The sequence below is a fragment of the Schistocerca nitens genome, chromosome 4 (genome assembly GCF_023898315.1).
Source record: "Schistocerca nitens isolate TAMUIC-IGC-003100 chromosome 4, iqSchNite1.1, whole genome shotgun sequence".
NCBI classification, from domain to species: domain Eukaryota; kingdom Metazoa; phylum Arthropoda; class Insecta; order Orthoptera; family Acrididae; genus Schistocerca; species Schistocerca nitens.
Window position 1 is genome coordinate 553,296,453 of NC_064617.1, and position 27,028 is coordinate 553,323,480.

The following is a 27,028-nucleotide window of genomic DNA, read 5'->3' on the forward strand; positions in this document are numbered from 1 at the left end:
GTAAATTAGTACTTCTCCGGTGATTTTTATTTTGCAGATTTATGTCTTGACCATTATTTATTTATTTATTTATTTACTGGTATTTCGGTGTCAGTTTACCTGTAGAATATCTTTTGCTATAGTAAATACTATAACGAGATTGCATCAGTCGTAGGGAGCACGGTACAGTCTCTAAGAGAGTAAAACACTCAATGTTCCAACCTCCATGACACGTCTTCCCCTCTGCATGGTCATTACGTCTTTCGCTCTGCAACTTTTGTCAACTGATTACTCTTTACAGGCGTTCATTAGGACGTTAGAATTGCCGTAAAGAATACAAAACATTAACGGCAGGAAATGTTATGTATGATTGCTTGCAATTAGTATAAGCACTATCCCGTATATAGGTTTCCACTTATCAGTGAATCTCTGCCGTTTCATACTTAAGAAGTCCATTTTGATTCTTCTGGGAAGTTACTGAGGATAAATGAATTGAATTAAGACACTCCTTTTAGTACAGTTGCTGATAAATTGAAATGGAACTGCAGAATATCTCTCTATGTTACAAATGCAAAGCGATTGGTCGTCTCCATAAATTTATACTATAGACATTAATTACAATTAAATGGTGAATATATTGCAAAGCCGACGTTAGGAGACTTTATCTGTTCAGTGTGTGACATATGAGATTTGTTTATGGTCACATTCCTTACTTTTGAGCGAAAGACTTGATAGGTAATTTTTGGTCCTTACAGAATTTAGTGAGATAGTAAATTAGCAAGTAAACACATTGCAGCGACCCGGGATGAAGAGGACCACTACGGTGTTGAGTGGTGGAATGGCGGGGTGTTGAGGTGGGTAGTGCTAGCCAGTGATGGCTAGGAAAACTCAGCTGTAAAGTAAATCATCTTTACTGAGTTTCGCACTACGGGAGTGCCGGCCACGGCGTGCCACACTTCACGCGGGCGACATGCAAAATGGTTCAAATGTCTCTGAGCACTATGGGACTTAACATCTGAGGTCATCAGTCCCCTAGAACTTAGAACTACTTAAACCTAATTAACCTAAGGACATCACACACAGCCATGCCCGAGGCAAGATTCGAACCTGCGACCGTAGCGGTCGCGTAGTTCCAGACTGTAGCGCCTAGAACCGCTCGGCCACCCCGGCCAGCGGGCGAAGTGTAGGGGCGACATTTCATTAACTACTGCGGTGCTACATTTTTCGGTCGGTACAACTATCATCAGTTCGACAGAATCGTGGTCTCGCGCTGTTTTCCCTTAGCTACTTATTTGTGGTGTGGAGGACTTTGACGAGTCCCGTGGCTGTTTGCACAAAAAGGGGTAGCCTAGCGATCTATCATCACAAACCTTTAAAAATGAATGGGAATGACAGATGAGAGAGGCGAGTATTCTCAGTATACATTGAGCAGTCACATAAGCGACACGTACTGGAAATTTGCTGTGAAACGATATTACAATACCATGCACAAATAATTGAAAGATTTAGCTGCTAATGAAACAGCAACAAATTACAACGATAGATAGGATTCACTGCTCTATACAAGAGGCAGACTTTGCAGGCATTCAGCACGAGAAGTAATTGGTGCTACAAATAGCATAATTTCTAAAGCCGCACGCAATATTATTTCGTTGGAATAAAACCAAAAACTATGGGGACTTTACATATTGCTTCAAAGTTGGTTGGTTAAGACAAGGAGCAAGCCTGGAACGATGTTTCAATTTAAAACTCACTATTGTTGAATTTACGACGAAAAAAGGTGTTCAGGTACGACAATTATAGCACCCAGAAAGCATTTTATGCGTAGTATTTTAAGTGCACTAGACTGCGCTCTGTCCACAGTAAGACACTGCAAGTTGAGAAACAACTTCTTTCCGATCTGATGGGGAAATGTTTTTAAAAAATCACTTTATAGAAGGGAAACTTACTGAGAAACCAAGGTCAGTTCCCCAAAGATCACTGCCAATAAAGAAAACGCGAGGTTTGAAGAATTGATCGTGGTCTTGAAAGAATTACAGAGATCGTTTCCTAACCTTTTTGAGAACACTGCCAATCTTAGACCTGTTTTTGAACGGCTTTCGAGACAGTTTGCCCTTTCAGCTGAAAGAGCCCCTGTACATGTGCAGATGTAACTGACAGATGTGCAAGGTAATTCCCGCTTTAATGACAAATCCGTTTACGTTAAAACTTTGTAGGATGTCTGCATTGCTATCCTCAAGTAGAATTTCCTCGCCTCTATAATGAGATTGCAACAGTTCTACAATACAGGAATATATCTACGTGAAAGACTTTTCCTCTGTTGTGAAAGTAAATAAAGCCACGATTATATGGCAACGTGAGTTCTAAAATCTGTGAAAATGTCAGTGTCTGTCCATACACCGTCAGTTTATACCAGTGAAAAATAATATTATCTCTATAGTCTGGAGACGCGCGACCGCTAGCTCGCAGGTTCGAATCCTGCGTCGGGAATGCCTGTGTGTGATGTCCTTAGGTTAGTTAGGTTTAAGTAGTTCTAAGTTCCAGGGGACTGATGACCTCAGAAGTTAAGTCCCATAGTGCTCAGAGCCATTTGAACCATTTGATATTATCTCTTCTAATTAAACAATGCTGAAAATCTGTTTGCGATCTGTGTTGTTGAGAAATGTCACATATAAAACCAAGTAATATGCAGTGTGACGGTGCTGCCATTTAAATGTAGTGTGTTCGCAGTTTCCACCTCTCCCCCCTTCTACCGCACAGACAGCGTTGTGTGGCGGTGGGGGAGTGTGCAGAGAGGCTGAATGCTATGGCACTCTTTGAAGGACGCCGCTCACGAGCCGAAATCTAGGCCGGCGCAGCACTCGATGATGGAACTGCTGCAGGCGCTGGGTCTGCTGGCTATGCCGTCAGCAGCGGAAGACCGCGGCAGTGTGCCGGACGTATGCGACGTGCTTTGCTAGCTCTGGTTGGTTCAAATGGTTCTGAGCACTATGGGACTGAACAGCTGAGGTCATCAGTCCCACAGAACTTAGAACTACTTAAACCCAACTAACCTAAGGACATCACACACATCCATGCCCGAGGCAGGATTCGAACCTGCGACCGTAGCAGTCGCACGGTTCCGGACTGCGCGCCTAGAACCGCGAGACCACCGCGGCCGGCACACATCCATGCCCGAGGCAGAATCCGAACCTGTGACCGTAGCAGTCGCGCGGTTCCAAACTGAAGCGCCTAGAACCGCTCGGCCACTCCCGCCGGCCTAGCTCTGGTTGCTTCACACAGCAGCCATGCTCCGGGTATCACTATGTGTCCGTGAGCAAGAAGTGCTAGCGACGCGAACATCTGCCAGGGTTCTTGTAGACACTGCGACTGACAGAGAAGCTCGCCCCGGTATGGACGGATGACGGTGTTACCGCCCTGGTCGTCAGCTACTGCCCTCTAAAGTAGAAGTGAGGCTGCTACTGTAAAACATGGAGACGGGTCATCTGTTGTACTGCTCCAGTTTCATGGGTGGGTACTTTAGTCTCAGTTACAATATATGTTTTTATTTTTTACTATTAACTGAGTAAAAAAACGAAATATCAATTAACTGTAGCAGCAGTGCAAAGTTTTATCGTTTTTAAATACACATTTTTTACAGAACATATAAATTTCATTCGTAAAATTTGCATTGCTTCGAAATATTGCGTAATTATAGAAAATGGGAAAAGTAGATAGCGCTATTTGAATAACAGTGTCAACAGAAGCGAGCAGCAGAGCTAGTACAGCTTTGGTGAGACAATAATATACCTGTTACCACGTGGCTTGGCCTGTAAGACGGCACGCTTGTGCATGTAGTGTGCAAGACTTGTCCCCATCTTGTCTGTATGGGTAGTTTCTCGCTGCTATCTTCGGACATCAGGTGTTTTACAGAATGGCACAATCCCTAGTCTGGAAGTAATTTTACGAAGTGTGGTACTAATGAAGTACATTGCTCTATTTGCTTTTTAAAGGTTAAAAACTGGAGGAGCCACAACCAACTTGTGACACTATATAAGGAGAAATTGTAAAACGTAATAGAAATTCATTCACAGTTTGCAACAAAAATAGCAGCTGATCTGCTGCCTATGTTTACACAGTATGCGTTTTTCAGATTGTAGCCTAAGGAATCAGACAAATAAACACGAAAAATAGCTACTCAATCTCAGATTTTGCCCTTCAGTAGTGTCTTCGTAATTTCGAAATAGCAGTATGGTCCTCGATTACAACATGATTTAAGCACAGTTTGAAAATAATAGAATCAGTATGAGAACACTAGCAACATTTTTTTGTAGCAGACAACCACTTATCATTATCAGAGAAAAACAGCGAGGGGTGGACGCTCTAAATTATCTTTTATTTGCCTATTTAGTTTAATATTTTGATTCTATGTATCTTGAAACGGATGTAGTCAAAAGTTTGCAATCTTTGTTCGATTTCTATGTTCATTTATTATAAAAAAACTAAAAATCGCTTATTTCATAAAGTTATTTTGAGCAGTTTTAATAGTTCAGTTAAACAGGAGATGAAATAAACAGATATAACTGAAAAACGGTTGTTTCAGCGATAACATCCATCCCTACTATGACGTGGTCGAGACTTAAAATGGCCCAAGCGTCGCGAAGCGTGCTCTAAGACTGCTCATAACTGTGCTAGACTCAATGGGAGTTTTAGTGGTCAATGGCACGTTTGTTGTTCCAGTATGTTGCTTCCAGGCACGTACAGATTAACACCTTCGTGGTCCAACAGAGTGGAAAATCCCCTCAGGATTGCTCGCATTTGCACGCTTTTCTGCGACATTGCCAAAATTCCACTGCCGTTCATTCTGTACGGGTTTACAGGTTTTAACTCGTCAGAATATTTGTTTGTTCTGAATCTCCTAATTACAACTATGAGGCAATTTCTGTAGCTGAAATCGCCAATTGTAGCTATATGTTAATCAGTTTGCTGTGGATCGTGTGGTGATACAATGTGGTGCTACATTTTATAAATCTTCTGAGTTTGCTGTGGATCATGTGGTGATACAATGCGGTGCTACATTTTATAAATCTTCTGTATCACTATCTTTACACTTCAAATACACTCTTTCGTTCTATAAACAGCTGTGTAGTATTTTTACTTCCTGGAAGACTAAAACTTCGTTCTGGACTAGCACTGTAGTCTGAGACCTTCGCTTTTCGATGACGTGTGTTCTTCCGAGTATCCAAGCACGATTCATGACACGCTGTTAAAGAAAAAGTCCCAGATTTCAAGTCCCGGTCGAGTACGCAGTTTTAATCTGCCAGAAACTTTCAAATCAGAGTACCATCCGCTGTAGAATGAATATTCATTGTCGTACATAATGATATGTTATTGGTATCTGTCCTTGCGCCCCTTCTTTTCAGCCTTTACATCGCTGACATGCCTGCAACCAGATCGCGCAAATTTGGTTATGCTGACGACTGGGCTCTAGCAACAGCCCACAGAAATATAGAAACTGCCGAAGATATCCTTACGAGTGACCTAGCGATTCTCAGCGAGTACTTTAGAAAATGGAGGCTACAACCTAGTGCTACAAAGACGGAAGTATCTGCCTTCCATTTGAACAACAAAATGGCCAACAGAGAACTACAAGTTTATCTAGACGGGAAATTACTAAATCACAACAAACACCCAAAGTACCTTGGGGTTACCCTAGATAGGACACTAACATTCAAAGAACACCTGACGAAAACTGCAGCGAAACTTAAAACACGCAACAACATATTGCAGAAGCTCTGTGGCACCACTTGGGGCTCCACAGCATCTACCTTAAGAACATCTGCACTTGGCTTGGTGTGTCCGGTGGCAGAATACTGTGCCCCAGTGTGGCTCAACAGCAAACACACACACATGGTTGATAGCCAACTTAATGCAACAATGCGTATTATATCAGGCACAAACAGGCCAACTCCTGCAGTGTGGCTGCCCGTTCTCAGTAACATAGCCCCTCCTAACCTGCGCCGTGAACACGCTCTGGTTAGAGAATTTCAAAAAATCATGACCAACCCTCAATTAAAAATCCATGAAGATACTCACGACATCCAAGGAAACCGACTCCGGTCTAGGCATCCTCCACTAAAGACCGCACAGGCTCTGCATCAAACCAACTTTAAAATAAATGACCGATGGAAAGAGGAATGGGAGAGCAGAACAGCAGTAAACTGCCACAGTATACCATGCATCTTTAGTAAACCAAAACGATTTGATTGCCCTCGCAAAGTTTGGTCAACTCTTAATCGCATCAGAACCAACTGTGGGAGATGCGCCGACTCCTTACACAGATGGGGTAAACTTCCTTCGGCCGCTTGCGACTGTGGCGCTGAGAGACAGACGGTCAAATACATCGTTCAGGAATGCCCACTAAGGGCGTACGAGGGTGACCCACGGGATTTCCTAATGGCGACCCAAGAGGCTAAAAAATGCTTCAAATGGCTCTGAGCACTATGGGACTCAACTGCCGTGGTCATTAGTCCCCTAGAACTTAGAACTAGTTAAACCTAACTAACCTAAGGACAACACAAACATCCATGCCCGAGGCAGGATTCGAACCTGCGACCGTAGCGGTCTTGCGGTTCCAGACTGCAGCGCCTTTAACCGCACGGCCACTTCGGCCGGCACCCAAGAGGCAATCGACTATTTATCATCTAAGCTGGACGTCTGCTTGTGATTGCTCTTCTGTGAGTGTAAATTTACAATTGGCGGTGTTCTTATATACAAACTGTTATTTATTGCTCTGTTTATACATATGTGATTTTTCTTAAATCGTGTTGTTTCTGTAATTTTTACTGTGATGTTATGAGCCATACGCTAAATAAATAAATAAATAAATTGGTATCTGTCACTTAAATAAGTGGACGATGAACGGAATAATGGGTTCCCTTATACACTTAGTTCGTTACCTTTTCGTAGTCTCAAAAACATTTTAATTTTTTACGTTACCTGTGTATATAGTAAAATATTTGTTTCCTTCCCTAAGATCCAGTGATGTTCTGATTTACAAAAGCGTGTGACTTCATTCATAGAGTCAAAATCCTTGCGAAAATTGAAACACCGGAGAATATTTACCGCCTTACTAATTAAATTTTCTAGGTAAAGGTAATTTATCAAGGAATGAATCTTAATTATGTGCAATGAGGACAAGCGTACTAGAGTTTGTTCGTCTATATATTCGAAGATGCATCTCTGCCTGAGGTGGAGACGTACGTACTCTTTTCTGTATTTTGCTACACATGTGGGTTATGATAAGTATTAGACAATCCTTCGTCTACGCGATTTAACGCTGGTATTTCATAGCCCTTGGTGGAACACCATTAGTTAGCATGGTCTACAAAAGTGCTCAATAACATTTCGTTCAATCCGAATACAACAGCACTCTTAAGTTTGTATTTGAATAGAATTATGCTACATAATCTTGCATACTTCACAATTGAAATATTTTAGTTACCTGGTTGTTGGTGGCAAGGTAAAGTCTTCTCAAAATGGTTACGCTCCGGTACATTGGAAATATTCACAATAGCACTTCATCTGGACAAAAGTATATTGATGCCGACTACTGTTCTTTCTGAAGAGCTCCGCATCTGCCAATAACATGTAGGGCTCAGTTTTATTACCAACACACCGTTACACTTTGGGGAATGCTTCCAGTAATCCCTGGCACACTAAAACAAAAATTTGTTTCCAGAATTCCTGAAATATTGTTAACACATGTTGCCATCGTTTTTATTCAGATGATTTGCCACGCTGTTCACACTCTCGTTCAAGTTGGCGCTTCAAGCAGTACTGGTTAGCAAATCTTAATGATTTTCTTCAAAAGACAAGACAATAATTCATCTTTGTGGCTGCGAGATATGCAATGCTCTTATACGAAAGGTCTGTATGACGGTTTATTAAACCACTTTAGAGACATCTACATTTATTTTGCAGTCAACAAAAGACGGGAGCCATGCCCAGATCAAGAAAAACAGCCGCAGTCCATCATAGCATCTCTGGTGTAATTCGTTATCGCGCTCACGGACTCAGGTATGCATCTGCCGGGTTCACTCACCCATCTATCACGTTAGGTATGTATTGTAACTCATCACTAAGTAGATCCACCTTCAGCTGCTCCAACATTGGACTCCAATCGGTATTATGTAAAACCTGCTGAAGCTTTCCAAATAAAACTAACGTTTTTAACATCTATATCTTTAGCTACATATTTATTTGTTTCTCAACAGTCACCATGCCAACGAACACAATTCTGCCAACGTGAGACCATTTTACTGGTATCATCATTGCAGAATATTCGATTTTGTTGATGAAGCTACAACCTTACCTGTGCTTGTACCTCTTCATCACTGCTGAAGTGAAGCCCTCGAAGGTGTTCTTTAAGTTTTGGAAACAGATGAAAATCGGATGGGGCCAAGTCGGAACCCTATGGATAATCGACTACACTAAACCCAAGGAACCGGACTGTTGCAGATGTCGCAATCCTCGTGTGCGATCCGGTATTGTCATGCTGAAGGAGAGGGTGTTCATGTGAGGACGAAGTGTCCGAACTCGAAATTCGATTACAGCACTCTGTTTCTCACGCATCGACATTGTTACATTATACTACGCCATGTTACACGCTGCAGTTCTGAGCTCTCTAGCGGCAGATGACTGTAAATGCGTAGACATGAAAAATAAAGATTTTTCTGTGGCTTTCGTAGTATCCATTCAGCTAAATTCGGGATGGATCTTTGGTAAGAAACACACTAAATTTCTTCCGCATATTTATGCATTTCGACCCTGTGATCCGTCCCTAATTACTTTGTTATAGCAGGACGCTCAAGCCTAATGCTCCATCTTCCTTTACATTTCTTCGTAGGTAAATAAGAGCGATGCTTTTGCCCACTCCAAGCTGCATTGAGCATAACGCCTCATGGTCTACAAGCAGTGCAACCGTTAAACCTGAGCTGGAAGGCAGGTAGTTTGTGGTTCCTACCGCAAACTTTTTCAGTCTGCCAGGTAAGTTATTTGGTTTAATGATGTAGTCTTCTCAAATTATAGCTAAAAATGGGGATAGTCGCAATTGAAACCTGTCAGATGAAATGCTGAGATGCTCAGCCGTGTGCGGACCAAACAATCATGTCAATCACACAATTATGTCCATTAACTGATTCTGGCAAAAGAAACATGACTGCGGTATTTGCGGATCTTGACGTCAAATAGAGTAAGTTCTGTGGCATGTCTGGACAGCTACAAAAACACACTGTATATGAAACAATGGTTGTAGGTATCGCAGTACTTACCTTTACCGAGGTTGCGATCCACAACAGAATAAGTAAAAGCCGGATTGTCTGTATGCTGCACATTCTTCTGCGGCTGATCTACACCGTAACATCGGTCAGTAATTCTACAGCAGATAGGCACATCTTTACGATGGTTGGGTGAGGAATGTATTGGGCAGGGAGAGGGGGAGAACAGAGATCGGAACATAACATTCATTTCGCTTTACTGCAGTAATAGATTGTCAGACTTTAATTACGTGATTACTTTGTGAAAAGTTTCATGACGAGAACAGGTGACAGGAGATATCGATAAGCTATTTACAGTCCACTGATAATAAGATGTTCAGCGGTAGGAATTTTAGCTCGCCTTTACGCCATACAACGAGGTTATAACAGTGAAATCCTTACTGAAAAGACAAAATATGCCAGGCTAAACCGTTGCAGTAAAGAACTGCAGGAATCAGAATGTCGTAACACACAGCTGCACACTTGATGTGTTTGCTTCGGTTCATAAAAAGTATCCATTGCACAAGCAAGCATCTTACAATCTCTCTACGTGAGACTACCATATGTCTGTACGTCAAAGCTGAATTTTGCTGGTTTTTCACAGAGACGACTTTGTTTAGCTTTTGTTGTGGTCTTTTACACTAAACCTGTGCAAAAGGTTCCGAACTTTCTATGTAACGAGTAACGACAAATTTGAACAACTCTTCGTAGATATGCACAGACACTTTAGCACATTTTTGTACTTCTGATACCGCAATGACTGTATTCGTTGTTTAAACAGTTAATAAATATTCTTTACATAGTTTACATACATGTAAACCCATCGTTGGCAATACTTAGATGAGTGTGATGTCAATATTTATTACATGTGAAATGTAACAGTTTACATTAAGTATCCTCAGTATTTTATCTACATTTCATTGCGGTAACGAAGCTGCTGCCTGTGGCTTTAGGAATGACCACGCACGCCTCTTGGTCCTGCGTCTTTCACAGTTTCGCAGTAGGACTATTTGACACTGCAATTTTATAAATGTTAAATTATGACTTGACTGTTATTCCTGCGATATAACAGGGTCATTTTGAGGTTTTTATTACTGTATCAGTTCTTACAAACATGAACATAAACCTAGTAAGGAAGCGATTTTTGCTGATTTGGTCTTCAGTTGGAAGACTGGTTTGATGCAGACATCATGTTAGTCTATCCTCTTCACGCAATTCCATTTCTGCATAACGACGTAGATCCACGAGAAACTGCTTCCCAACATTTGTCTCCAACTCTGAATCGACCATTCCTTCATGCCTTACGTTATGTCCTATCCATCAGTCCTTACTTTTGTTCACATCGTGATAATGGCTATTTTCTCCTAATTTTTTTTACTTACCTCAGTACTTATTCGATCAAACCGCTTAATCTTCAGCTTTCTCCTGTAGTACCACACTTCAAAAACGTCTTTTCTCTTTTTATCCTACCGCTTATTTTCCATGCTTCACTTCCACATAAAATAACACAAACTTGACAAGTAATTTGTGAAAAGTATAACACTTAAATTTGCATTTGATCTTAGGGTGGGCCACAAGTCAGCTGTCGAAAATCCGTTTGGCGTAGTAATATGAAGCGAATCGTTCTTAGGGTTCTTCTTAATTTCCTAATATTTCATTTTCTCCCTGAAGGCCTTCTTTCTTTCTTTCTTCGGTCCACTTTGGTCGGTATGGTTTTGGTTTCATCTCTGGAATAAACTTCCAATTATCAGTTTTTCTTCTGAATGTATCCCTGTCTGATGCGTTTGTTACGTCAGTTTTTGCTTTTGTCAAATCCTTCTTAACTTCAGTTACCCAAGGTATTGATGCTTTAATAGATGTCACATAGACCAACAGACGTTTAGTTTTATGTTTCCAGGTAATCTGTCTAGGTGTCCATAGAACTTCATTCGCCTCTTTCTGATGTCAGTTTCGATGTTTGATACTTTTTCTGTTGTCTCGATTGTTTTTAGTCTGTATCCATCTTGTGCGTATCGTGGTTCCAGATTTTTCTAACAATCTTTCCCTCTGAAACTTTTCTGGTAGATAAAAACTGTGTGCCGGACCGAGACTCGAACTCGGGACCTTGCCTTTAGCGGGCACGACTCACGCCCCGTCCTCACAGCTTTACTTCCGCCAGTACGTCGTCTCCTACCTTCCAAACTTCACAGAAGCTGTCCTGCGAACCTTGCAGAACTAGCACTCCTGGAACAAAGGATACTGTGGAGACATGGCTTAGCCGCAATCTGGCAGATGTTTCCAGAATGAATTTTCACTTTGCAGCAGAGTGTGCGCTGTTATGAAACTTTCGTGGCAGATTAAAACTGTGTGCAGGACCGAGACTCGAACTCGGGACCTTTGCCTTTTGCAGGCAAGTGCTCTACCTTCTGAGCTACCCAAGCACGGCTCGTGTTCGAGTCTCGGTCCGGCACACAGTTTTAATCTGCCAGGAAAGTTTCATAACAGCGCACACTCCACTGCAGAGTGAAAATCTCGTTCTGGAACCTTTCTCTCTCCTTTCTTAATTGGCTTGTAGCTCTAGTTTTCGATTCAATGATGGTGTTTCACTTGCACATGTGACTGTCAGTTTGACTGCTGTGTTGTAGTGTCTGATTTTAGTGCCTTTTCACAAGCATTTTTTGCTATACAAATGTGAAACAAGTCTGGACGCTTTCTTGTTTTCTGCAATCTGTTTTTTTGTGCTAGTTTTTCGATTCATTTTGGTTCAATAATTTCACTGAGGTACTTAAAAAGTATGACTCTGTTGTTTTCACCATAATTTGTTTTAAGTTTCGGAATATCTAACTTGGAACAGATGAATTCAGTCTTCTGAAAGGAGATTTGCACATTCTTTGAGGGTCTCAATTTGTTTTACTGCTGTTTCTTCACTGTCAGTTAGAACCGTCATCTGCAAACGCTAAGTATGGAACGTTCAATTTTCCTTGACCTCTTCCTAGTTCGATTGGCTTTCATGAATTTTGTTTTCTTATTTTTGTTTCCCATTCTTTCATTACTTATTAGAAACATAGAATTACTAGCAGAGTTCATGGAACCTACAAAATATGATCAATGTGGTTTTCATGCTGTTCTAAGTAAACACTGCATTTTTCAGCACCGATTTACATATTCCGCCGTAAATCTTCTAGGATGGTAGGTTTTTGAAGCTCTGATTGGATTCGTTCCTTCAAATAAAATATCGTCAACCTTGACGGAATAAACCTCATATCCTAGTATACTCCAGACTGAAAAATCCATGGGTTTGAGATAGTGGAAACAATTCAGTATTATCCCGTCTGCCAATCTGTTCTTCAAAGTTTTCAAATAAGACCCTCAGAAAACTATCCTGTCACCATGACAGTTTTCAGAGTTCATGGAAAAATGGCTCTGAGCACTATGGGACTCAACTGCTGTGGTCATAAGTCCCCTAGAACTTAGAACTACTTAAACCTAACTAACCTAAGGACAGCACACAACACCCAGCCATCACGAGGCAGAGAAAATCCCTGACCCCGCCGGGAATCGAACCCGGGAACCCGGGCGTGGGAAGCGAGAACGCTACCACACGACCACGAGATGCGGGCTAGTTCATGGAACCTACAAAATATGATCAATGTGGTTTTCATGCTGTTCTAAGTAAACACTGCATTTTTCAGCACCGATTTACATATTCCGCCGTAAATCTTCTAGGATGGTAGGTTTTTGAAGTTCTGATTGGATTCGTTCCTTCAAATAAAATATCGTCAACCTTGACGGAATAAACCTCATATCCTAGTATACTCCAGACTGAAAAATCCATGGGTTTGAGATAGTGGAAACAATTCAGTATCATCCCGTCTGCCAATCTGTTCTTCAAAGTTTTCAAATAAGACCCTCAGAAAACTATCCTGTCACCATGACAGTTTTCATAACGGCTGCAGATATTCAGAAAGTGGACTATTTTGTAGTTGTAACAATGCTTTTTCAAGGATGTCTAGGTACAGGCCTGTCAGCGCCATTAAAAAAATGAAGTCCGATTAGTCCACTGCTGAAAATCCCTGCCTATACGTTCCGGGCAGGAGACTAACTCTGTCCCCAATCAATGGGGATTAGTAGTAAGCGCAGTTGCGTCTGTTCACTCTGGCATTCACCTCAAAGGCACCACATCGCTCCAAAGAATGCTTTCGTAAAACTTATTATCGACTTTTGGGAGGATTATGTACAGCTCACAGAATTCCATAATATTAAGCCTGTCCGGATCATCTTCATTTAGGCTTTGAAGTAAAGAAGGCCTATAGGTCTTAAATTTCAGCTTTTTCTGGATCTTCCATAAGCTGCTTCTTGCTATCTCATACTCCTTCGATGCTTTTCCTTAGGGGATCGCCGACGACTGCACAAAACACTGCGTGACAAGATTAAGTTTTCTTCTGCGATAATAGACTTTGGCCTGCCTCAACGATGAAACTACCGACTTAGTCTGTTGAAATCTTAAATTTAGTTTGCGAATATCTCGTCTTCTTTGAAAACTTTCCACAAACAAGTCACAAACCCCACTGTAATGACGAGACAATAATACAATTTTATGATGAAGAGTTCTGTCGTGCTGATAGACAACGTGAAAAGTCTGCATGCTGGTTTATTAAAGCGTTTTATACACTCCTGGAAATGGAAAAAAGAACACATTGACACCGGTGTGTCAGACCCACCATACTTGCTCCGGACACTGCGAGAGGGCTGTACAAGCAATGATCACACGCACGGCACAGCGGACACACCAGGAACCGCGGTGTTGGCCGTCGAATGGCGCTAGCTGCGCAGCATTTGTGCACCGCCGCCGTCAGTGTCAGCCAGTTTGCCGTGGCATACGGAGCTCCATCGCAGTCTTTAACACTGGTAGCATGCCGCGACAGCGTGGACGTGAACCGTATGTGCAGTTGACGGACTTTGAGCGAGGGCGTATAGTGGGCATGCGGGAGGCCGGGTGGACGTACCGCCGAATTGCTCAACACGTGGGGCGTGAGGTCTCCACAGCACATCGATGTTGTCGCCAGTGGTCGGCGGAAGTTGCACGTGCCCGTCGACCTGGGACCGGACCGCAGCGACGCACGGATGCACGCCAAGACCGTAGGATCCTACGCAGTGCCGTAGGGGACCGCACCGCCACTTCCCAGCAAATTAGGGACACTGTTGCTCCTGGGGTATCGGCGAGGACCATTCGCAACCGTCTCCATGCAGCTGGGCTACGGTCCCGCATAACGTTAGGCCGTCTTCCGCTCACGCCCCAACATCGTGCAGCCCGCCTCCAGTGGTGTCGAGACAGGCGTGAATGGAGGGACGAATGGAGACGTGTCGTCTTCAGCGATGAGAGTCGCTTCTGCCTTGGTGCCAATGATGGTCGTATGCGTGTTTGGCGCCGTGCAGGTGAGCGCCAGAATCGGGACTGCATACGACCGAGGCACACAGGGCCAACATCCGGCATCATGATGTGGGGAGCGATCTCCTACACTGGCCGTACACCACTGGTGATCGTCGAGGGGACACTGAATAGTGCACGGTACATCCAAACCGTCATCGAACCCATCGTTCTACCATTCCTAGACCGGCAAGGGAACTTGCTGTTCCAACAGGACAATGCACGTCCGCATGTATCCCGTGCCACCAAACGTGCTCTAGAAGGTGTAAGTCAACTACCCTGGCCAGCAAGATCTCCGGATCTGTCCCCCATTGAGCATGTTTGGGACTGGATGAAGCGTCGTCTCACGCGGTCTGCACGTCCAGCACGAACGCTGGTCCAACTGAGGCGCCATGTGGAAATGGCATGGCAAGCCGTTCCACAGGACTACATCCAGCATCTCTACGATCGTCTCCATGGGAGAATAGCAGCCTGCATTGCTGCGAAAGGTGGATATACACTGTACTAGTGCCGACATTGTGCATGCTCTGTTGCCTGTGTCTATGTGCCTGTGGTTCTGTCAGTGTGATCATGTGATGTATCTGACCCCAGGAATGTGTCAATAAAGTTTCCCCTTCCTGGGACAATGAATTCACGGTGTTCTTATTTCAATTTCCAGGAGTGTATACATATACATTTGATTTGCCATCAAGAAGAGAAGGGATCCGCTGTCAATCAATCAAGAACAGCAGCAGACCGTCATGTTGGAAAAACAAACACATGCTGTTCTGTAGTTAACTTCCGATTCATTGTTTCTCAGATAACAACAAACAACATAAACCTCAAATGTACTAGTCAAGTTCACAACTGACTACCACTTCGCTAGGTCAAACAAATTATAGGGATCTGTAGTGACACTTAACTTTTTGTCCACGCCATATTCCTCTTTTTCAGGAAAGATAGTCCTGCTACTGCCTGCCTGCAGTTTTATATAATTTCTACTTCGACTGTCGACTGTTTTACCACTTTTAGTGTCTGATTCTCTCAGAATCATAGGACCTAATTATACAACACTCAATTAGTCTTTCGACTTGAATTGTGTCTGTTTACAGATGAGTGTTATTTGTTTTCCACACCGCAACACTTAGATGTTATTTCTTCCTTCAAATTTAATAAAAGCCCTTGAAATAGTTTGATACAATCTGATATTCTCAGTTATGCTTTTTTAAGGAATCCATTCTTAAATACTGGAGTGGAACATTTTCATTAACACCTTAAATATACTTGTATTGACTATTGATTAACTTTCTCATTGCTGAATCCAAATTGAATCCCGCTAACAACATTTACGTTTTGCCAGATTATAAATATATCAATCCAAATTCGAGCGTTCATTTTTGAACTTATTATTCTATATAGTGTTGATATTGTAATACCACAGCATCGCGAAACATTTGTGCAGAATCTAGAGGAGCCGAGCTGCAGTTCTGCACCTCTCGCAGTTAACTATTGAGCAGGGCCTACTCATTGCAGCATAAACTCAGTCGATGGGAGAATAAATATTCGCAAGTCAACCGCTGATGAACATCAGAAGGAAGAACTTATAACTACTTTCTGTTTATCAAATACATCATTTTCATGTAAACTTGAAAAATCTAATTTTAAAGAAATATAAAATAGTAGCAACTAGTTACCAAAAGAATGAAGATGTACTAAGAGCCAAACACCTCATAGTTAACTACAGTGCAGTGGAAGTCTCATTTGCAGCAAAAACGCAGTCGATGGGAGATTAAATGTTCGCAAACACACACATACAACAAGCTGCTAATGAAGAACAGAAGAAATGACTTGTTACTACATTACGTACATCAAAAAGGTTATTTCCATTTGACTTTGCAGAAGATATTTTTAAAAAATATAAAACAGTAGGAAATTCTTATAAAAAAAGACGTATTAATTTTCCCACAACTCATAGACAATTACGATGCCGTACAAGCCTCACTTGCAGCAAAAATTCAATCAATAGGAAATTAAAAGTTCTTAAACATTTACATACATCATTCTGCAGACGAAGACCGGACGGAGGAACTTCTTCTATAGCCCTATATCAAAGAGGTCAAATTCATGTCAACTAGCAGAACTATTTATTAACCCTCGTGTAGATGACACTCGTTATCCACGTGATTTTCTTGCTCCATTTTGTCTGACTGGACTAGTTTCAGTTCTCGCCATTTTCAGTACCTTCCCATTAGCTCTCCATCTGTTAGCTTCGCCATCACTGTCTTTCAGTTTCCCATGGTTGAAACAACATTCTAGCTTGTATGTCACTTGTTATCCATGCAAGCACTACTGCTACAATCTGAAACTGTATATTAGTTACTTCACTACTTTCTTAGATTCAATCTAATTTACATATGCGTAATTTTATGTGTATAGAAATTAATTACATTTAATTTGCTTTTTTTTCCCTAGAACACCTACCTACGAACAGAAAATATTCTCTATACTTTCAGCTGAGTTTAGTAGAGATCCTGGTGTATGGGTTGTAATACTACTTTTTGTGTTTTGTGTAAAACATTTGTGTAAAGACTGCGACCACAGAGTCGATGATTGTATTTGTGTTATCTGTGTAATGAAAGAAAGCGCAGTTTTCAAATTTTGTAAAAGCAACTAGGAGAGACTGGCTGTTCGTACTTATCTTCCTACTATCTACCTCCATAATATAAGCATCTTGGGCTGTAATTGTAATAATTACATAATATACTGACTGATTTTGAGACACCTTTGTGCTGTTTTATTATCTGTTAACCAGCTCACATGTTTCATTTCATTATTCATTGTGCCAAGAGTTTCACTTTTCAGCATTTCTAGCAGGGAAGACGCAAAATTTCGATGTGATACCGATCCGTCATTTGCGTGATTTTATTACTAATTTCCAACTCCCATTCTTATTCACTATATGTGCAGTATGTGAAGTCATTCAGAAAAGAAGTCCGAGGTTTTCAAACCAATCATACAACACAGAGGGTCTGTGGAATTGCGATTTGCAAGTGACATCTACTAAAATTTAACCAGTCCACAACCTCTGTTGTGCAGCTCCCAACATCAATCTGGAACCACAGTCTTCATACTGGAAACGGAATTCTAGAATATTTGAGCTGGCGGAGGCGGAAGCGCCGACTTACACTGGCGACCGCGCCCACACACTTATTAAATAACACTAATTGCACGTAATTGTCATTCTTTTCAATCAACTAATTGTCTATTTCATGTTCACTCAAAGTATTATTGCTTATAAAGGCACATTTGCATGCCGTGCGTGAGTTCCCTCGGAAACGCGAAATCTTAATTAAATAAAGCCTATGGCACAGAACTGCAGCGCTATGTCACTGATAAAACAAAAAAGGAATTACGATACTCTTATGTTTGATTAAGAAGGGAGAGCTCAGGTAGAAGTGGTGCGAGAAGCACGTATTTTATTTTATTGTCTGGCACACCGCCATATTTTCATGTTATAGAAGAATACTGCGAGTTGCAACCACACTAGGCACTCGATTCTGTAATGAATTTATATTTATGAAAGTAAGTAGGATTATGAACTGTAGGCTATTTCATTGAATATATCTGATTTAACTAACTGTGTAACTTTTTTATGTTTAGTAGACAATCACCTCTGTACGACGTATTGGCATGGCTGGCAAATCATTGTAATATTGAGATTAGATCATGAGTCCGTACCTACCACAGCAGTCTTTGGAAACGATTTAATTACGAAGTCCGATTATTTCAGTTTTATTTCACGGTCAACTACGAGTTACATTGCCTTTTCCAAATAGCCATTGTCAAGCGTCTGATACCGAATAATTAAACGTCCACGTTCCAGATAAGGCAACGTTTATTACAACCAATCACTATCACTATTATACATAATTAATACTTTATTTTATTTTATTTATTTATTTTATATTGGCGACCGTGACAGGACTTGTTATTTTGTCATTTGTTACATTGTTCTCTTTGTTTCATGTGAAAAATCAACTTTCTGGACCTGGACTTGACTATATGAGAAATAACAAAAATCTGAAGATATTTGCCAATTATAAAATTTTGCGGGAAGACGCAATGAAGCTTCCAGCAAAATAAGGTAAGACGTAGCACTTTTACAGACACAAGTAAAAAACCTTAATGTCACGTGTGAAGCTCTTACTGAACAAATTCAAACATATCCATCAGTACACGACAACCTTGAAAAACGAATTACTGACGTGCAGAATAAATTTGACGATGTTGAACAACACCTGACTGACATCTTACAATCTGATGCCACAGTTCATTTTCAAAATATTAATAAAGAATTTCATGATTGGGTAGAGAACAAAGACAAACATTTTGATAGATGCATACGTGAAAATTTACCAACAATTGTGCACGACTCCGTAGCGGAATACATCACTAATAACAAACAGCTGATTAGTGACGCAGTACAGTCTGTCACTGCACCAGTGACGCAATTCACCGATCAACCACAGTCTGAATGTAACGAAAATATCAGTCAAAATGTACAGTTCAGAAACCAATATACATACGAGTGTGACGCACACATACCGTACACAACATACACACAAGAACAAAACACACCACGACAACAACACATACCACAACAGGCAAACACAAACACAAGCTATTATCGTGGTAAACCACAGCAACATTATCGTAATTACTCGCCAGCTGAGCATTGCAGTAATTACTGTGGAACAAATCCATATCATAATGCAAAGGAAGAAGAAAGCTTAATAAAACACAGGCAATTTCAGGCTTTTATCCCAGAAAAACGAACCATTCATCCGGTGATTTTTCTTAAATCTTTTAGTAACGCATTTCCACGCACTTGGAGTGACCGGAAAAAGATTTCATATATTGTCGGTTACATCCAAGGCGATGCAGCTGTCTGGGCATACAGTCAAGCTGACGTATGTACCACGTACAGTGAGTTTGAGCGTGCTTTTCTGAACAAATTCTGGTCGCAATCCGTCCAGGAGCGACTCAGAAGACAAATTCTAGAACCTGAAACTTTTAACAGTAAAAATGGCAACTTACGCAGATATTTTGAAAAATACTTGAACATGGGACACTTTTTAGACGAACCAGTCGCAACACGTGATATACTCCGTGCGTTGAAGGCCAAATTGCCTTTCAACATTAAAGAAAAACTCTTACATATTCCGGATGACGATCCAGATTATTTTTTAACAGCTTTAGATTCGGTCGACATGTTACTAGAAGATCAGCGCTTCGCGCGGCAAAACAGCAGCCACAATGTTTATACTAGTGGTATGCAAAACATGCAGGCTTGCCAACTCAATTCTGGCGCGCCCACAGTTGGATACGCGGTACAGCAAAAACAGCAAACTCACATGCCGTCTCAATATGGAAATCAAAATCAACACGCGTATTCCAATACAAACAACAGTTACAACAGTAATAACACTCCATGCGGCAATCCATACAAAAGGCACCGCGGTAATAACAACAACGGTAACAGCGGATACAAATGTAACAACAAAAACACAAACAGAAATAGAAATAATAATAACTACGAGCCAAGACAGCATCAAGGCTGGACTCGTAGCGATCAATACTTTCATTCAAACACTGCTTTACCACAGCAGCCACCAGGACAAAATTGGAGCATACCTTACGACCGACAGGTAAGTTATAATGCGCAACAGCAACAACAACCGCAAAAGTTTGGAGATCACAACAGGCAATATCCGAATGTGAATATAATAGAAATGACACCTGATACACAACCTCAATCTGTGTCAGTACCTAATACAAATGCTAATCCAACAAACTAGAAACAGTCACTTCTATGCCCCGGGTCGTGGCTGAAGATTTCTTGGGGGGCGACTTCAATGTTAATCAGTTATTTGACACCACAATTGAACAACAAAATAATGATATGCCTAATAATTCTAAACAAAAACTACCTGTTTTATTTATAAGATACAACCACAATGACAATATATCAGATGAACTTTTGCAAGACAGTACACAATGTCGTTCAAACACAAATGAAATTGTTTTAGCATCTACTACTGGTGTAGTAGGTGGGATTCCAACTACTATTATCTTAGATACAGGTGCAGCTGTGAGCGTTTTGTCATTTAATTTCTATAAAAAGATGTGTGAATTGGAACCTGTGCCTGAGTTTCCTGCCCAAAACTGTAAAATAACTACTGCACTAGGTAATAAGTCATGTAGGGTTACGAAGCAAGTTTTTGTAAACATTAAAATAGGTAATGGAACCGTACAATGACCGTTCCTGGTTGTACAAAACCTTGTGACAAATTGCATATTAGGAATAGATATTATGAGCGAGAAGGACTGCATTATAGACTTCTCCAAAGGTAAATGCATTTTAAATGATAAAGGCAGTGTAATTATTATTGATTTGGACAGGAGAACTCTAAAGCATGACAAACACTGTACAGGGTACAAGGTTCAGTTAGTACTTGACAATGACATTCAAGACACGCAAACACACTCATCTCACACAGAGCTAATGGACTTGAAAACATTGCTTGATCATAAGATAAATGAAGCTACAGCTCTCAGTGCACATGAACGTATAAAACTACAGGAAGTGTTATCCAAATATTTACAAGTTTTTGCCAAACGAATAGGTGTTATCAACACGTATGCGTACAAGATTGAAGTTAAGCCTCACAAGATCTTCTACCACAAGACATATAACGTACCGTTATCTCAACGACCTGCTGTGTGGCAGGAATTAAAACAAATGTTAGACTGGAAGGTCATTGAACCATCCACCTCACCTTACTGTAGTCCTCTACTTGTTGTCAAAAAATCAAATGGAAGCATTAGGTTAGTGTTAGACGCACGAGCAATTAATGAAATAATTTTACCAGTTCACACAAAACCCGAAAATTTAGAAGAGCAATTACAGAAATTTCTAGATGCAAAGTATTTTTCCACAATAGATCTCGTTAATTCATTTTGGCAGGTGAGTATCACTCCTGATTCTCGGAAATATACTGCATTTATGTTCGGGGGGCGAACCTATCAGTTTTGTGTTCTACCTTTCGGACTGAATGTCAGTTCTGGGGTATTCATTACAGCCCTGGATACCGTGCTTGGCGATGATTTAGTTGAGACAGTCACACATTATGTAGATGATATACTGATAGCTACACAGTCTTGGAATGAACACGTTGACACACTTCAAAGAATTTTAGAAAAATTTGCACAAGCTGGAGTCACAGCCAATCTTAGAAAATCAAAATTTGGTTGCAGTGAGATAAAATATTTAGGACATATCATTAATTCACAGGGCATACGTCCTGATCCCAGTAAATTAGATGCTATCAGAAACTTTCCTAGCCCTCGAACTAAAAAGCAGTTAAAATCATTCCTTGGGCTATGTTCATTTTTCAGACGTTTTTTACCACAACCACTTTTGAACAGTAAACATCTGCTAAATCTACTCAGAAAGAATCAAGTTTGGATCTGGTCGGAACAGTGCCAGAATGACTTTAATACAATTAAACATGTTTTAGTGAATGCAATCATATTGAGCCATCCAAATTTCAATTTAGATTTTTGTATGACTTGTGACGCTTCACGTACTGGCTTGGGCTGTTGCTTATTTCAAGTTGTAAAGAATAAGGAAAAGGAACAGATAAGAATTATTGGGTTTGCAAGTCGTACTCTAACTGAATGTGAGCGTACATACTCCACTACTGAGTTAGAAACACTTTCCATAGTCTGGGCATTCAAGAAATTCAATTATTATTTATTTGGAAAACATACAGTAATTTATACCGATCACCAGGCCCTGACATTTTTGTTAACTTGTAAACTTGTACATCCTAGACTATCACGATGGGCAGTTACTCTTCAGAACTACTCTTTTGAAATTAAGTACATAAAAGGTAAGGACAACACCATTGCCGACGCTTTGTCTAGACTACCACAAGGTATGAATGAAACCAACAGTGACTTAGAAAATATAAATGACTACAGGATTCTCTTAATGCAAGACAAGCAGTATCACCAATATTATATTGATATGTGCAGAAACATGGCTAAATTGCAAAAATCTGATCCTCACTGGTATAAGATAATAACATTACTGGTAGAAAAACACAATCATCCTTTGACTAGGTATTACAAGTTACACAATGATGTGTTATTTTATCGCCGACATCCAAATGCTACTAACTGGTGTGTATGCATTCCCAAAGAGTCTGAACGTAATCTGATTTGGCACACACACTTAGTTTGGGGTCATTATGGGACGAAAAAGTGTTTGGCAAAGCTCAGCACATACTGTTATTTTAGCAATATGAGAAGAAAAATTTACAGGGAACTGAAAACATGTGTCATATGTCAAAAATCAAAACCTCAGAATTTATCCACAAAAACAGATTTACATTCTATTTTGCCGAGTAAACCCCTGGAAATTCTATGTACTGACATCAGTGGACCGCATCCAGCAAGCTCTGGAGGTGTCAAATATATCTTAGCTTTTTACGATATATTTTCTAAACATGTAAAACTTTATGCTTTAAAATCCGCCACTGCAAATGCTATAATATGAAGATTCTCAAGTAATTACCTGACGCACGTGGGAAAACCTAAAGCAATTCTGTCAGATAATGCAGCATACTACTCTGGGTACAAATGGAGAAATTTCTTGAAGGACAATAACATTAAAAGTATATTTATTTCAAAGTTTAGTCCACAATGTAACGCGACTGAGAGACTTTTCCGAGAACTAAACCGATTCATGAGGACCTATATTTCATCAAAACATACTAATTGGGTGTCCTACCTAAGTCTTTTCGAAGACGTACACAATAACTTAAATATTTACAATACAAATTACACACCTAACGAGATCATGTTCAGTTGCAAACAGAACGATCAATGGATAGAACCATTACCTAAGTTGTCGGACAAGGAAATCACACCTGAACAGAAAATAAAAGAAGTATTGACTACACTGGCACATCACGCACAGATACGAAACAAACATCACACAAACATAATAAAAAGAAAACAAAAATTCAAGATAGGAATGCTTGTACTACTTCGTACTCATCATAAATCTGTAGCACTCAAACGACGCAATGCTAAGTGGCGTCTGCTATATGAAGGACCTTATATAATTGTTAACATACCGCATCCTGGTGCGTATCTGTTACAACATCCTAGAACTAACAAAATTATTGGGCTATACGCACACGAACAATATGAACTGCAATACTGTGCCGCGTGATCTAAATTTACGATATAACGGCAGTGCCAGAGTCACACTGACGCTTCTGCGCATGCGCGCCCTCTATTTTGCCAACATAAGAACTTTCACGGCGCACGCGCGTCATTCAAATTTTGTATACAATATACAGTATAATGTAAGTCATGTAAATAGTTGTAGATAACTTAGATTTTCTTGTGCCTTTAGGTGAATTGCTCGCCTGCAGGTGTGTCCTTTCGCCTCGCAATTCAGGGGGCAATATAAAGGCACATTTGCATGCCGTGCGTGAGTTTCCTCGGAAACGCGAAATCTTAATTAAATAAAGCCTATGGCACAGAACTGCAGCGCTATGTCGCTGATAAAACAAAAAAGGAATTACGATACTCTTATGTTTGATTAAGAAGGGAGAGCTCAGGTAGAAGTGGTGCGAGAAGCACGTATTTTATTTTATTGTCTGGCACACCGCCATATTTTCATGTTATAGAAGAATACTGCGAGTTGCAACCACACTAGGCACTCGATTCTGTAATGAATTTATATTTATGAAAGTAAGTAGGATTATGAACTGTAGGCTATTTCATTGAATATATCTGATTTAACTAACTGTGTAACTTTTTTATGTTTAGTAGACAATCACCTCTGTACGACGTATTGGCATGGCTGACAAATCATTGTAATATTGAGATTAGATCATGAGTCCGTACCTACCGCAGCAGTCTTTGGAAACGATTTAATTACGAAGTCCGATTATTTCAGTTTTATTTCACGGTCAACTACGAGTTACATTGCCTTTTCCAAATAGCCATTGTCAAGCGTCTGATACCGAATAATTAAACGTCCACGTTCCAGATAAGGCAACGTTTATTACAACCAATCACTATCACTATTATACATAATTAATACTTTATTTTATTTTATTTATTTATTTTATATGCTTCAACATAAAATAAACAATAACCTGAGCTTGAAACATATAGAAAGAGATAAAGTGGAAGTATAAAGGAAATTAAAGGAAATACACTGATAAGCATGACCACTGCCCACTGTGACATTGTGTGCCACCTGGTGACATTGTGGGATCGTGACGCTGTAACGAAAGTACGTAAGCAAAGCAGACAAGAACATCGAAGAGAAAGGCTGCAAATGGGGAAATCCATTGAAATAAGCGACTTTGACGAAGGGCAGATTATTATTACGCAGAGCCTGTGAACGAGTAGCTCGAAAACGGCGAAGCTGATTTAATTTTCGCGTGCCACTGTCGTCATCATCTACAGAAAGAGGTAGAAGGGCATTGAAGCTATCACTAGGCGCTAAATGTTTGGACGTCCACGACTCTTCACAAAACGTGGGGTTCATAGGCTTGTCTGCTCTATAAAGTAGGATATATCTCTGCTGAAAGAACACAATGCTGGTGCACGCACAAGTATTTCGGAGCACACTGTTCATCTTGGAAGTCCGAGGCAGATCAGCCCTATGTCTGCCTTCATGTGTTGACCCAACGACATCATAGTTACAAATGCAGTGGGCACGGGACCATCGGGATTCGACAGTCGATCAATGGAAACGTGTCGGCTCTTCGGATGAATCACATTTCTGATACACTAATACGATGGTCGTCCCCACAAACATCAGGGTGAAAAAAATGGTTCAAATGGGTCTAAGCACTATGAGACTTAACGTCTGAGGTCATCAGTCCCCAAGACTTAGAACCACTTAAACCTAACTAACCTAAAGACATCACACATATCCATGCCCGAGGCAGGATTAGAACCTGCGACAGTAGCAGCAACGTGGTTCCAGACTGAAGCACCTAGAACTGCTCGGTCACAGCAGCCGGCTTCAAAAGGGTGAACGGTGGCTCGAAACGTGCAGCGCACCACGGACGCAGGCTGCTGGGTGCGGTATTATACATATTATACTACAGGAGCCATTTTCCTGCGCTTGCATACGACCTGTGGTTGTAATCGAAAACACATTGACTGCTGCGAACCACCTGCATCTCTTCATGCTTGAGGTCTTCCCCGACGGTGACGTCATCTTTCAGCGGTATAACTGTCCGTGTCTCGGAGGCAGAACCGTATTACGTTGGTTTGAGGAGCATTATAGCAAACTCACGTTGATGTCTCGGCGACCAAGTTGCCTGATGTAAATCCTATGGCACCCATCTGGATCGCTATCGGGCGCCATCACGGCGTCCACAAACTAGCGAACCATTATTTACGAGAATTACATGAATTATTGGTAGACACCTAATGCCACATGCCGCCACAAACCCACCAGCAAACTGTCGGATCCCTGTTACACAGAATAAGTGATGCATTTCGTTCCAAAGATAGGCAAACGAGGTATGAAGAAGATAATAATAATGTTTTGGTTCATCAGTGTATAAGGAATAAAAATACCAAATCCAACCTGCAACCAAAATGAGGGCATTCAGAAAATTTATTACTGCGCTTGGGTCTAAACAATACGTAATTTAGCTAGTATGTAAGGTAACGGGGGATAATATGGAGCTCTTCCAAGTAGTTTGTAATTTAAATTTAAAGCACAACAGCAGAAATATGTTGGGCTGGTGTACTTCAATCAAAACGTTTCATAGTAGAATTAAGTTATAAAGATGTTTAGAACAACTGCAAAGTAAGTCGTTATTTTATTACGAAGACACCATTCAGTTTCGATCTTTGCAGTGCCAGACAAGTATTGTATGTCTCATACTGTGCGCAAAGACGTCGTTAAATGAAGGGTGAGAGGTGAAGCTGTGCCAAAACTTAGGGAGTTATTCCTAATTATGTAAATCTGATAGCATGTCATAAATTAGTTCTGATTTTAAATTTTCGTGCTTAAGAATAAAATTATATATTAAATGCAGAGTGAAAATAGTGTAATGCAAAATGAACATGAAAATACTAGTTTGGTGTTTTGATGAGCGTCGTAGTTCCATTGCATAGTGATTTTTTTTAATTGCACGAATTATGAAATTATGTGGTGATAAATGTGTGTAAAATTATACAGGGTGATTCAAAAAGAATACCACAACTTTAGGAATTTAAAACTCTGCAACGACAAAAGGCAGAGCTAAGCACT

The 27,028-nt window shown here is 40.7% G+C and overlaps 1 protein-coding gene across 1 annotated transcript in view; it reads right to left on the reverse strand.

Moving 5' to 3' along the window:
* LOC126251825 (acetylcholinesterase-like) overlaps positions 1-9,427 on the reverse strand; it is a 132,990-nt gene extending 123,563 nt beyond the window's left edge. The window contains exon 1 of the mRNA XM_049952487.1: positions 9,291-9,427. Within this exon, the coding sequence (XP_049808444.1) occupies positions 9,291-9,353 (63 nt within the window). The 5' untranslated portion in view covers positions 9,354-9,427. The remainder of the gene's footprint in view (positions 1-9,290) is intronic.
* Positions 9,428-27,028: the final 17,601 nt, after the last annotated feature.